General features: G+C 41.0%; 1 protein-coding gene and 1 pseudogene across 4 annotated transcripts in view; both read left to right on the top strand.

Moving 5' to 3' along the window:
- LOC148018196 (uncharacterized) overlaps window positions 1-14412 on the top strand; it is a 31728-nt gene extending 17316 nt beyond the window's left edge. For 3 of the 4 annotated variants that reach the window (XM_087661931.1, XM_087661932.1, XM_087661933.1), the window contains exons 4-8: window positions 12714-13174; window positions 13295-13382; window positions 13469-13775; window positions 13906-14006; window positions 14094-14412. In XM_087661931.1, the coding sequence (XP_087518057.1) occupies window positions 12714-13174; window positions 13295-13382; window positions 13469-13775; window positions 13906-14006; window positions 14094-14102 (966 nt within the window). In that variant the 3' untranslated portion in view covers window positions 14103-14412. The remainder of the gene's footprint in view (window positions 1-12713; window positions 13175-13294; window positions 13383-13468; window positions 13776-13905; window positions 14007-14093) is intronic. The other variant, XM_087661934.1, reaches the window with a different exon arrangement.
- On the top strand, window positions 8071-9376 carry LOC148018197 (uncharacterized; annotated as a pseudogene).
- Window positions 14413-14670: the final 258 nt, after the last annotated feature.

The following is a 14670-nucleotide window of genomic DNA, read 5'->3' as shown; positions in this document are numbered from 1 at the left end:
CAAGAGCTCCATGCCACAATCCCTGTAAAGCAGGTCCTTCCATCGCATGTCGTTTCCTCCGCAAAAGATCCTGCATCTGATCCTGTATTTCTCTTCTAGCAATCCCAAGAGCCTCTCCAACAGTAAAAGTGACTTCACTATTCAATATTCTTTCATGAAAAATCTTACTCATATCCGTTTGCATATCAAGGTCTAACAAGAGCTTGAATCCTGGCTCTTTTCTTGGTTGCCTCTTTTCTTTCTGCTTGCCTCCCATTGGTTGATCAGAACCTGTTTGAGTTGGAGAATTTGACATAGGTGGAGCTGTAACAGGTGGTGAAACAAAGTCACCCCCTCTAGTCTTTTTGGAGGAGCTAGGACCCTCCTCATCTCTTCTTCTCTTTTCCTCAACCATGGCATCTAAACCCTGCGTTTTAGCCATATAAGCAAAAATAGAATACCTGTCAACAGGAGAATCCCATCCTGTTTCTCCTCGGATGCTAGAGCCCACACAAGTCATAGTAGAAGTTTGAACTTTCCCTCTTCTCGCTATCTCCAAGGCAGAAGACCATAAAGCAGAGTCTCCATCAGATTTCTCCTCAAGCTGGACTCCAAAAGCTGAAGCATCTCCTCTAACACTCACATAAGCTGATCGCGCAGCCATATCATCAACAAGCTTCTTCATACCTCCCTTACCAAAGTTCGTGTTAAGAGGAGCGCCAGTCTCTGTCAGCCATATCTTCCCATCTTGGCCCCAGAACACTACATTCTTCTTACGTGCTTCCTGAAAAGCATCACAATCTCTACAGTGTTGGTGCTCTGTACTATCACACCAAATACATCGTCGCCCTTTTCTTTGACCAGCTGGAAAAGCAGTCACTGGAGCAGGTGCTACAGCAGGTACTGACATAAGTTGCTCTTTTAACTTACCAACTTCAGCTTTGACTGCTTCAATCGTCAAATCCGCCAAGCCTTTAATAACATCATCTACAGATAAAGGCACTGGAGCAGAAGGAACTGGTGGATTCACAACAGGAGGAGTAGGCTTAGGCAAAGAAGCAGCAGGGGTAGAAGAAGAAGTCTCCAAGGATTTTTCAGGAATTGATCCTGTATTTCGATGCAATCTTACTCTCCTGCGCTGCTTCTTGACAAGAGCATTCACAGCATCAATGACATGTCTCCACTCAGTCTTTAAACCTGAATCAGTAGCTTGATCTTCCAAAAGATCATCCAACTTTTCCTGTAAATCAGCATCTGCAGCTTGCAAAAAGAACTCCACTTTCTGCATCTCCAAAGCTTGCTGTTCAGTCCCATCCAACTGATCATAACGGCTTTCAAACTCTCGCAGAAGAGCGGTAACAGAAAGTCCCTTATTAGGCATAGAAACCCATGCTAAAAAATTCCTGCGATTCATAAGATCTGTATCCTCCAGGAAATACTCATCTTTTAATGCCTTTTTAAATTCAGCCCAACCTGCATGTGCCTCTTGAATTTCTGCAATTCGACCTTCAAGAGCGCGCACCACGATCCGCAAGAAGTAGCGGCTCCAAACATCTTGAGAAACCCCAAAAAACTTCATCTTTTCTTCATACAAATGCAAGTAAGTTGACACTTGCTGGCCATTAAACTGCTTCATCTCCTGTTGGACAGCTTTCAAAGCATCCATAGCATCACTGTCACGTTTTGCATGAGCTTGCTGCTGCATATACATGGTAAATGACTGAAACAGGTTCTTCATGACATTATCATCTGTCATCTCTTCTTGCGAGTCTCCCATCTTGCTGATGACGCAGCACTTTCACGTTGGGTTCACCAGAAATGTCGTAGAGTTCACGCAAGGGCTGCAGAACACGGGGTTCTAGATACAGCAATGGAAGAGACTACCAAGAAGAAACTTTGAAATGTTGATGCCAAAATACATTATATTCTTTGTCAAGAGAGTTACATGAGGATCAGAAAACAAAACTGAAGCATCTTTCAAACTGTTTAGCATTCCGGTGTATATTCTCATTCTCTAATAATCCAGAGTAAAAGTGCTGATTTCTGAAGTTACTCAACTAGTTGTGGATGCTGAACCTGTTGATGGAAATTCCCCTCTGATATTTCACCCATGTGACTAGAAACATAATTCTGCATATATTTGTTGCTCTGTCAATCAGCAGGGAGAGCACATTCATGTACCTCTGACAGCTCCCGACCTCACCTTGATGCTCCCAAAGACAAGATAAACATAAGGAAGGGTTTGTTCAGGGCATAAATGAAAAAAAAATGCGTCTCTTGGAACAGAATTAGTACATGAACAAAGCCCAGAAAATCACAATCAGACTGATGATTTAAAGACATTTTCATTTTGGGCCTGACTCTCTACAAATCGGCTTATTGTAGCTATGAAAGCTCGTGGAATAGGCTCTTTAAGTATGCCCTTAAATCATAACCAGAATACTGCCCACATGCTTTTGACACTTGAAGGTTTGAATTTACGGCATAACTCGGAAGGAAAGACTGAGAGAGGCTCTGCTACACTGCATGATTAGTTATAATCTTCTCGATGATAGCTTGAATAAATTGGAATAAGTCCCAGCTTTGTCTATGGAAAACTGTTTGGAGCACAGACTTTCAACCACATGAATCTCAATAGCAGGTAGCTCGAGTTACTTGTAGAGGCAACATCTTCGTCATCAACAAAAGCTACCTCATGAGGCTCTGCATCAGATAATACCACCAAATCTGGATTTTCTCGCAAATATTTTGCCCACTTCTACATATCCAGATAGTTCTCTTTTTTCTTCTTGAGCTCCTCAAGGCTTTTGATCACATCGCCATAGGTGGCAGGGTGAGGAACCTTCACCTTTGCAAAAGATGTGAGGACATCAAGAGAGAATGTAATCTTCTCTCGTTCCTTGCTTTTGATAGGTGCTGCCGCTTTGCTATATCGCAAAAGTGAATCCCAATCTAAGACTCGTTTTCTGGTGGTGCTTCTACTGAGGTTGTTTCAACTGCAGCCTTCGGTTTACTGGATTTAGGCCGCTTTACTTTCCTCGGCCTAACACAGAACAGAAATTCTTGCATCTTCTGGGAGCTACCCTTTTGACGGCCTCCTTTCTGGTGTCCGCCTTTTTGTTGGACTCCTTGATTCAGCTGGTTACAGATTTTCCTAACTCTCTTTTGCTCTACCAGCCATCTTAGCATACTCTTCAAACGTGTCTTACTTGGAATACCTGTGCTAGTTTCCAGCATTTATCGGCAGTTTGAGGTCCATGCTGCGTCAGGAGAGCTTCGATGATTTTCGTGGGACGCTGGGGGAAATTAACTGAGCAGAACGACCTCGCACTAAGTGCTGTGGGAGGTTCGTACTGCTGCTTCAGGAGATCTTGGATAGAACGATCACGGGCCTCGACCCAGGACCATAGCCTCCTACTCGTCCACTTCTTCACCTGCATCGTGGTCTCATCCTTGTCTTACTGCCTCATCAAATTCCAAAGATTACGTCCAGCGCAGCACTTCGCTTCCTCTCCATCATTCCAGCAGTCTCTCTCTCCTCCCCCCCGTAATAGATTCAGAAGTACAGTAATATATTTGAGACCGGGAGGAATTTGTCGGATCGGGTCGGTCAATGAAGCAGCAGCTTGATCTCGGAAGAGCCCTGAGGCAGAAATGCCGACCCGGGGTACACAGGTAGACCCACCACAGACACAAACAGACCGAGAGAAAAAAGAGACAGAAAAAAAAAACTCCCCATTCCAATTCTTTTTTCCTCGTATCCTCCACAGACCGTCTGTTCTTCCCTCCTTCCGCTATTCGAATTCTCTCCCCAAATTAGTCTCCTTTCCCCTTCCTTTTCTCCTCTATTTTTAGTTTTTCTTTTTCTTGTTCACATGTCAAAATTAGGCAAGCGACCTTCCTCATTCCAGCACTTTTATAAAAGTCTGACATGAGCATAATTTTTGTCAAAGCATTGCTGTGCTAGCAATATGTCACCATGCCTTTTGCATTAATTTAACATTGACAACCAAGCAACCAAGATTATTTGCAAGAGGCATATCTTGCAGCAACTCTGCTTCCCCCTTTAAATGTCCTTCTTGTAGCATATCTTCAAAACACTTGCACCAAGGCTGTCATGTTGGAGCAAACTTTGACTGCAGAAACAAAAGTAACTTCATTTGGTTGTTTGAAAACAGTAACCTTTTTCCTCAACCCTGAAGTTCCTGGTTTTTGACCTTCATACCGAGATGTATAGCATGTGGTGATCTTAAAGACTGTCATTGCACATAGAGCTAGAACAAATAGCAGCAGGATAAAGATCCTTTGGCATCAGTTTTTCATATTTTTCTAATACATGCACATCATGCATCCAAACAAAATCATGCGCATGCACTAAGGGAATATATACATTGGATGCGGATTATTAAAATGCATCACACAAACAATGAATCACACGCGGAAATTAACACAAATGCACAACAAAAGAAATGGAGGTGTATACGACTCGGATGCGCAGCAACATGACATCGTGATGCCTCAGAGAGTAATTGTTGAGTCTATTGTATTTGGTTCATGCTTAATGGCCTAGAGCCATCTAGCGTCTTGTAATCTTGTATTTTTTTTTCATAATTAATACATTTACCTATTATGAGAGAGAGAGAGAGAGAGAGAGAGAGAGAGAGAGAGAATTTACTTCTAAGCTGACTTGATAGTCTGATGCAATATATTTACTACTTAATTCAATTATCTTCACGAGAATTTACAGGTCCACTGAGTTTGTAGGATGCTTCAGTTAACCAAATATATCACCTTATGATTAGAGATCGCCATTGGTTGGTGATCAAAGTCAATGCTGTTTGTGAACTACATAAAAGCAAGGATGATGAAAATTGATTGTTATGGAAGGGTGGCTCAATAAGACTCCATTCAAATGCAAATTTTTTCTTTGGAAAATGTTGATAGGTGGCTTTTTTCCTCGCCTTAGCTCTTTCTAGGCATTGCATTTAGAATGGCAACTATTTCTTCTGTACTACCAGTGTGGAATCTTTCCGCCATAGATTTATTTTGCGCCTATTAGCTAGAAAGGTCATGTCCTTCTTGCCTATCATTTGGAGAGATGTAGTGGGACCTTTGTTGTGTCTTTTTGATTGGGTCTTTGGTAAGGTAAAATATCCCACTAATGTGCAGCCATATATGAAGATCTTGTATCATTTTCTTAGGTTCTAGGGCTGTTGGTGCGATTTGGTCACAAGGAATGTCTTCATCTTCGATTCCGCCTTTGGGGTTCAAAGTCATATTACTAAGCTCAAGGGTCTTCTCCACTGGCAATTGGATCTTAGTCAGCATGGTGGCCTTCTCCTTGGGGAGGATTTAGTTTCTTGAAATACGACAATTTCTCTTATTATTCTACCATGACTCTTGTATTTCTTATGCGATTAATATGATTACTCATTATTAGGGGGGGGGGGGGTGTTGAGCTAAAACGTGCTTTACAGCTGATTAGTATTTTTGAACAACCCCAAAACACACTTAATTAATGAAAAACACAAATTTGGTACGCGGTTCGAGAGAGTTTCAGTGGTCCCCCAAAACCCTAATCTTTTGGGGCACCCTTCAACATCTATAAATAGATAGGTTGCCCACCATTCAACCTCATCCTTTTGTGCTGGTTTCTCACTCTACCGTGTAGATTTTAGCCATCAACCACCTACCATTTGCTGTCTAGGCGACTGCAGCCCATCACTATCTAGCCCTGGGTGGCGTGTTTTCAGCCGTCGCTTTGTTGTTTGAAGGTCTCCATTTGCTCCGTCATCACAACATTTGATCAGCTTGCATTTTTAGCATTTGGTGCCAAGCAGCTTGCGTTGCCATCTCTCCCACCAGGCAATTGCTAAAGTATCTATGTTTTTGCTGTCCGGCAGGCCGTCTATATTAGCAAGCACCTCTCCTGTTATCGCTTGACAACTCTGTCTCGGGTGATCAGTTTTTAGCCTTTCTTTGGTGGTACATTGTTGTGTTTACTACATTTCAGTCTCCAACTGTTGTGTTCTGGTGACCAGCCTGCTGCCCTTCATTATTCAGTACTCTCTCATCTACAATTGGTGGTTATTGCACTCGGGATCCATCTCCGGTAGATGTCACTCTCCGACTCTGCATTGCTCTGCCCTTGGGCATTTTGTACACTCTTACATTCATTTACAGCATTCATTGACTTTAGAGTTTCTTCTCTCTGTGTTTAAGTTTTGGGTTTCTTTGTTTTACGTTTTGTGTTTTGTGTTTAGGGTTTGAGTTTTGCTTGTCTCTGCATGAGTCTTTGTGTTTTAGTCTTGGTTGTACATGTTGTGTTTCCTCGATGCAAACCCTAGCATATCTTCACGGAGAGAGAGAGAGAGAGAGAGAGAGAGAGAGAGAGAGAGAGATTGCTTTTTGAATGCTTGCAAATTCTTGTTCATTGTGTTTTGGAAGCATAAGAGGGAGGGAGGGAGGAGGGGTTTGGGGGGAAGAGGAGGGGAGATTAACATATGCAAAAATGATGATGTCTCATAATAGGTATAGCCACAAGTAAAATGTAAATTGTAGAGATCCATAGCTATAATGAAAGCTAAAAAAAGCTAAGAAGATAAGCGAAGTAAATATGAAAAATCAAAATGGAGACTAAAAATGAGATGGTGTAGGGTTTTCTCATCTCAAAAATCTCCCTCCTAGGATGCTATAACAATTGCTCTAGCATAGACATTGATGAGGCCAATGCAATTGTACCTACTACTGAAAATGATGATATCGAGGATGAAGTTAGGGAAGAACATTTTTTGGATATTATTTCTTGTAAATATCGTCAAAAGGTGTAGAAAACTTCTAGAATAGGGTATCATGTAAAAAGCAAGTGGCTTTTTAGCTAGTTAAGGAGATCTCATGCTAAAAGAAGGGCTCCCAAATTCGTGCCGTGTGCGATTGTAGTTTTTCGATAGCAAACAACACTCCGAATGATGAGGAGGGAGGAGCGATTTGGGAGAATTCTAAGCAGGTATCCTGCAGTTTTACCCCCCTTTTGGAGCCAACGGAACCATTATATTTGCCGTCTCAGTAGCAGAGTAGAAGCTACTGTTTGGTGTGAGTTTTTGGATATAACAGAGTGAAACAGGACATGATGAAGGGGAGACTCATTATAAACAGGTTTTCTTAAGCAAGGATTGGATTTGGGATCTTTGAGCCTCTGATCTCTTGTATGTGTATTGTTTCATCTCTCGTTGGTCTCTACTCTATGTAATCTCTATCATCATCTTTGCTCTCATACAAAAAACTACCTAATCTCTTACTACCGTTAATTCTCACTTAAAAATCTCTCTAACATCGTATACATCTATCCATCCATTACTACTCCTATTCACTCCCACAACAGAGACCCAGTGTCTTCTTGGCATATGTGTAGATTATCTTGATATCTTTTTGGTGAACCCGACGTGAAATAGCCGGGATGGGAGTTCAAAGCTATGACGAGTCTAGGTATTTGTAAAGGTGTTGTGCGGCAAGAAAACATGTTGTAGATGTTTAGGGAGTTTGCAATGTATATGTGACAACAACAAAGCATGGAGAGGATGGAAGAAGCTATAACAAATGTCAAAGGCACTTCAATCGGTGGTAAACAAGGTAGATCAATTTGAAGGTCATGATGTGGCTAAGTGGGGGAGTGGTCCTTGCATTGGAGTCTGATAAAGAATACTTTATCAATGCATCAGTGGTTGTCGAGACAGATTGTCTACCTTTGCTTTGGGATGATCACTAGTTGCTCAACTCTAGATATTGCTATGTTGCGATGGATTGCTTACATCAAGTCCTTGAACCGAGAGTTTCGCCATATTGCAGGTAAAGATAATCTAGTTGCAGATATGTTATCAAGAGCCAGGTATGAGGATGAAGAAGACACGGTTATTGAAATAGATGATGTTGGTACAACAAAGAGTTTCACGAGAGTCTATGGGTTGGTCATCGAGGTATGTGGACCACTTTTATGAAGATCAAAGAAAGATATTAGTGGAAAGGTATGTATAAAGATGTGTTGTAGTTTGTAGAGACCTGTGCTACTTGCCAAAAGTATTCCAATGTGCGATATCATGATGGTCTACATCCTACCTATCTGTTAGCCATGCATTACAAATGGGTGCTGACTATGCCCATGGGACTTTGGCAAATGCGATACATTGTACTTGCCAGGGAAGATCTAACAAATCAAGTTGAAGGTCGGGCATTAAGAACAAAGGCTACAAGTGTGGTATGTAGATTTCCTTTGGAAGATGTTATTTGCCGCTATGGTTGTATTGGAAAGATAACTGTAGATCGAGGAGAGTTGGATGCAAAAGAAGCTAGGGGATTCTTCTTGAGGTTGGGCATAAAGCTTGCTCTCACTTTAGCATACAACCTTGAAGGTAATGGTAAAAGTGAACATGGACACCCGCCTATCATCAAAGCTTTAGCCAAGGCATGCAAAGGTAAGATTCGAGAGTGGCCCAGTCTACTTCCGTATGCTTTATGGGCTGATCACGCTACACATAGTACAGTGACTAGATATATGCCTGCTGAGTTGATGTATGTCTAAAAGCCTATTATGCCTATTGAGGATGTTATTACTACTTGGAGTATGCTACCTTGGGAGAATGATATGAATAGGGAGGACCTTCTTGCTTTGCGGACTCGACAGCTAGAAAGGAGGCTTGAAGACATCGAGATTGCAACCATGCGTTTAAAAGATGCCAGGTTGAAGAATAAAGATAGGTTTGTATGCTGCCTTGGGAGAATTATATGAACAGGGAGGACCTTTTTGAAATTTGCGGACTCGACAGCTAGAAAGGAGGCTTGAAGACATCGAGATTGCAACCATGCGTTTAAAAGATGCTAGGTTGAAGAATAAAGATAGGTTTGACAAGAAACACAGGCTTCGTCTAAAACCCATTGAGAAAGGAGATTGGGTGTTAGTCTATGACAATAGTCTTGACACTCAACATAGTACACTCAAGAAAGGTTTCTTAAGAGATGGTTTGGTTCTTATATTGTGAAGTATATACATGATAACGCGACGTATTCTTTGTTTAAGTTGGATGGTATAGATTTGAAGATTCCTATTGCAAAGCCACGTAATGTAAGTGAACCAATTGAAGAACGTGTGCAGGATAAAGAACGAATTTATATTGACTTGGATGATCAAGAGGACGATGAAGATGCAGGGATGGAAGATGAATATATTGATCCAGATGAAGATTAACTATGCGGCACATACAAGAGGATATGCAGGTTCAGAGGGGGTGGATGTCGTACTACTATGCGGACACAGTGTGAAAAACCCTGGAGTGCATCATCATCCGGCTTATTAATCTAGAGAGTCAATGCCATATTAGTCCTTAGTGTTAGTATCCATAGTACGGATGGTTCAAAATGATGGGATTTTCGGACAATTTTAACTTATTTTTGATATTTTGAATATTATTTCTTATAAATATCTTCAAAACGTGTAGAAAGCTTCTAGAATAGGGTGGTGTCATACAAAAAGCAAGTGGCTTTTAAGCTAGTTTGGGAGATCTCATGTAAAAAGAAGGGCTTCCGAATTCGTGCCGTGCGCAATCGCAGTTTTCGGACAGTAAATAGCACTCCGGATGGTGAGGAAGGAGAAGGAGCAATTTCTGCTGTAGGTTAGGGTTTATAGTAGAGAAATCTGAAATTTCTCAGTCTCTGGTGATCTCAATGTTGTAATCTTCAGAGCAAGGTTGTAGAAAGGTTGCGAGATGAGAGAAAATGTTGAGAGAGAAAATTCCGACTTTCTTCGCGAAGAACTGAAGATCAGTCATTCACTGCTGATGCCTTGTCTCAACAGCTTGTAGGTGCTGTCTCTTGCTGTTGATTGGTCTTCTTCTGCCCTTGGCTGCCTCAGAAGGTCCTCCAATGGTTGCAGATCAGACCAACATCTCTCTCTCTCCCTCGCAGGTTGAATGCACTAAACTCTCTCTCTCTAACCTCTAAAGACGTTTTTCAGTCTTCCATGGGTATTTTTGACAAGCAGCAACCTTCCCAAATGGTTTTTCCAGCATTATCCATAATTAAATATTAATTTTTATTATTTAAATACTGAAAATTAATCTAATAATTATTTCGGTACCCAAAAAAATATGTTTGGCCAATAATTAAATTGTCTAGGCAACTTTCATTCCTGAGCGTCTCTGCACCATCTTTGACCATCAGATTGGCGTTAGGTACTATTAAATGCCACTTCTCTAGTGTCACCAACACTTATGGCCAAATGAATGACCTAGGCCAACAAATGGCACCAAATACACCAAGTACTTGTGCGACGTTACTTATAGCAACTTTTGCCTTTGATATCTCGTGATTTTCTCGAGTCTCGGGCTCGTAAATTTACTCTAACCCCAGTTACACCTCACATGTGCAACATTTACTTAACCATGTGATTAAAAATTATCCACTTGTTAAGCGAGGTTTCAAAAATACACGTCCTCATGACAATGCGGCCACAATCCATTGTGAACTCTCACATTCAACAAGTTATAGGCAAACCGTGTTTTGGTACGTTTCACCAATTCCTTTTGCTTAATGTTCTATACAATGCCAAAACAGTGTGCTTCCAAGTGACAAATTGTCACATGTACTAATATTGGCTCTACCCATACAAACAATCTGATGTCCTTGAACAAGAGGTGACGGCAATGACATGTACATATAATGTAGCTTGCTCTTGCTTCACCAATTATCATGCTTGCACATAGTTAGATGCATTGTCCAATTATACCATACTATCGAGCCCAACATCAAGAATTGCATGTTTTTATTGCCTCGAAAATCAACTCCCATGACTTGTGTCGTCCACTTGTATCTATTGCCTTCAAGAAGGCCGAGCCATATATGCATATGACCTTGACATTGATGATGGGTAGACGCCTTCTGTCAGGCCAATCATTGCACACTATGCTGCAACCATACTTTTTCCACATCTCATGAACTCTAACAACACGTTCTTTCTATCTATTACTTCATCATTTAGCTCCTTTGTATGCAAGTTCTTGTACAATGGAGGCTTGAAGCTAGGTCCTGTTGAGCTAAAAATGTATTATGTATCGATTAGCTCTTTGTTACAACTCCAAAACATGCCTGTTGTTGAGCTAGTAAGTACACATGGACTGCAGCACAGACCTGTGCAGATTGCGCCAAAAAAAGCATGGCAGTCCTGGACTGCATAGGTAGCATTTATCTTGCTCTTGAAGCTTCAAACTAGGGTTCTAGCACTATTGGATGAAGCTTGACCAAGTTTTGTGGCTTCCTTCAAGCATTTGAGCTCAATTTTGAAGATTCTCTTCTTCCATGGCTGAAATTTTCAGGCAGTAGCAAGGTATTCACAGATTGAGAACCCATTTGAAGCATCTAAAGCTTGATTTCTTTTACATTGGACACATATGGAAAAACCATATTGTCATAGATAAAAAAAACAACTCAAACGTACAATGTGCCATCATATGGAAAAAGATATGACCTTAGATATAGAAGAAGCATAATGCCATATATATAAAAAAATACCTCAAACATACAATGTGCCATCAATTTCACATGATAATTGCTAATAAACACGTTCAAATGATAGTGAAATCCTGAAACTTAAACCTAAACTCTTACTCCTACACAAGTATCAAGAGTCAAGCCTTATCAGTATCTAGATCCTCACCTGTGTACTTAACGTCATCAGCCTTACCCTCACTGCTAGTGCGGTTCTCAGAAGATGCACTGACCATGTTTTTTTGTACCAACCTGATAACTTTGTTTTGAATATTTAATTTAAGTGTTTTATACCTTTATGAAATGTGAAAATGTTATAGACATTTCCTACATGTGAGAAATGTTTTTCCAAAGAAAATTGATCATTGTCAAGCAAAGACATCAGAATATGAATCCACCCCCCAAATGCAAGGGCTGTGAACCGCAGTAGCTCACCCTCCTTTGGAATAGAATCATGAGACACCTATATTTTTAGAACTCCTAGGACACTAGCACATGTGCCATGCAGTAGAGCATGTAGATGAGTGAAGCGTGCTTCATGACCCATGTGTGATCAAGTGACTAAAGACTTGAAAAGTAAACTAGTTTTTATTAACCTCACGTTTGTAAATTTGTTGGTGAAGCCCCAATAAAGTCTATCTTGAAATCCTATTACATGTCCCAAAACACAAATGTAGGTAAATAAAAAGCCATAAACCCGAGCTGGGCCCTGGCTTTGTTTTTTTACTCATTGTTGGTTGCTTAGAAATCGCTTCTATAGCGCAAGGGTCATATAATTAAGATAGCTGTATACTGAAGTTAGCTTGTTGGTTCCTGTTCTTCTGTCTGTTCTTTCATCTCACTGGTTGAAACTGCTCTTATGGTTGCATGAAACTGCATTGCAGCTGACAACCTTGGTGCCAGGATATTTTTGGCATGGTGGGTGAATGTTGAATGGCTGTGTTGCTAGAAAGATCTCTCTGTGCTACTCGGTTGAGTGATAAAGTTATATCAAAGTGTGGGCACCATTAGGGTGTTAGGAGACATTTGTTGTCGCTTGCCACTAGTCTCCAAGTAATGAGGACTTGAGGCTCTATAAATGCCTGGCAAGAAGAGCAACAGTGAAGGAAGGAGGGAGGAAGGAACTAGGGAATTACTTGGTTTTTCTTTTTATTTTTCTTAGTTTGACTTGCCTACTCTTTATTTTGTCTTTGTATCTGCAGAGGACATCACAATTAGAGAAACAGGATGAAGAAAAGAGTGGATATCGTGATGTGGACATGAATGATTTGCATTTGACAATGCAACCTCCTCGTTTGTCAGCAAAGCCTTCAAATGCCCGTAACCCATCAACACTGAATCGGGATGTTGTATCAAAGAAATGGGACACCTCAAGATCATCACTAAATTTGACAGGACATTTTGGATCATCCAAAACAGATCGCACAGAACTGCAGCCAGATCTGACAGCAATTAGCAATCACAGGGAAAAGTCCTTGAATTTGCAACAGTATTTGCCTCCTGCTGATGAAGGCTCAAGAACTGGGCTGAAAAATTCGGGTGTTGCACATCTCCTTAACAGTGGATCTGGCCAACCTGCCAGTGGGACTACCTTTTCATGCCTTCCAGCTGGCAGGTCAAAGTCATGGTCGCAAAATGCTGCCTCAGAATTTAATTTAGGAAGGTTTGTTTATTCTCTCATCATGTTAACCACAGTAGCAGAATAACTGGACGTGTATTTTGTTCTCAGGGTCTGAAAGTCTTAAGGAAATAGTTTTACACATTGATTTCTTTATGCCTGCAGCAAACCAACCACAGCACTGAGCACTCGACAAATGACAATTTTTTATGGGGGACAAGCTCATGTTTTTGATGATGTGCCTCCTGATAAGGTGAGCCAACAGCTTTCGATTGCTGTGAATTAGTTAGGCTGAGCACAGCCTGCCAAGCATTTTTAATCATGTATGTATCTTTACAGGCTGAAGCAATCATGACCCTAGCTGCTTCAACTGGAAGGTCTTGGTCTACTGTCTACTCTCAACCAAAAGGAAGCATGCAATTACCATCACTTGAAGGCTCTATGCCTTCTCATAACAAAGAGAGGAACAGGAATAGAGGAAAGGGCAGTACATATAGTAATCTTGGTCTACCTACTGATATCCACAATGTGATAAGCAGCTCAGCACAGGGAGGACAAAGGGGCAGTCATACAGGTCCCACTAAACCAGCTGAAGCAAATGTTGGGCAGGTATCAAGATGGTGTAGAGAGACACAAACTCCCCCAGGTTGGTTATAGTATCCCTGTTCTTCTTTATCTCTTTCTGGTTTTCCAGTGTATGAGCAAAGCAATGCCTCCTGCGTGCTGATTCTGTTTGGAACTTTCCAAAAGTGTAAAGAAATCTTCCTCTTATTCAGCTCATTGTGCGGATCTTGTTGGGTCTTGCCCTTATAAAGAAGAAAGTAGAGGAAAAATGCTCCTGCATTCTTCAAAGAGTGCAGATGAGGCTGGCAACGAGGTAAGCTTCATCTTGGAGTCTCATAACATGTTGGATGCAATCTTGTTTGTCCAAGTTATTGACCATTCTTTAACTTCGTGGTGTCAGCCCAATTAAGCCTCAGGAGCTGTGCTGTATATATTTCAAGGCATCATCAAAGCTTCTGCAGTCCATCTGGCAAGATATGGATTCCAGTGAAGAATCCTAGGTTGTGAAGAAGAGAGAGCTGTTCTACTAAAGAGAATATCTTTTCAGTTTCAGCTTTGTATTCTTTTTGAGCTGCAGTATGATCTGTATAAATGATTACACGAACCTGTGAAAGGTGAAAGTGCTCTCAGGCCAAGGAGGTTTGTAATTGTAAGCATAGTTATACATTTCAATGTTAGAGTAGCATTCGGCATCTTATGAAAATGAGAGTTTCTGTTCTGATCCAGCTTGTAGTAAGGGGTAAAGTCATGTCTCTGACTATGCAAATTATCTGCCATGCACTTGTTCTTAAGACTCTGAGTATTCACGTTTGAGGTATCTGATTTTAAGTAGATTCTCCATACCTCAAGTTTTGATTACCTAGACCTCTAGTCTCTAGATCAACAGGAAACTTGAAGAAACCGACTACAAAAGTAATGGCTCCAATGAGGGTTAGATATGATTAGCATCTTGTGTCTCATAGATTGCATACCAAAAC

This window comes from Lygodium microphyllum, chromosome 21 (assembly GCF_053477565.2).
Source record: "Lygodium microphyllum isolate KBCC chromosome 21, Lygodium_microphyllum_v1.1.10, whole genome shotgun sequence".
In the NCBI taxonomy this organism is placed as follows: domain Eukaryota; kingdom Viridiplantae; phylum Streptophyta; class Polypodiopsida; order Schizaeales; family Lygodiaceae; genus Lygodium; species Lygodium microphyllum.
Note: the sequence above shows the minus strand (reverse complement) of the source record. Positions and strands in the feature narration are given on the sequence as shown.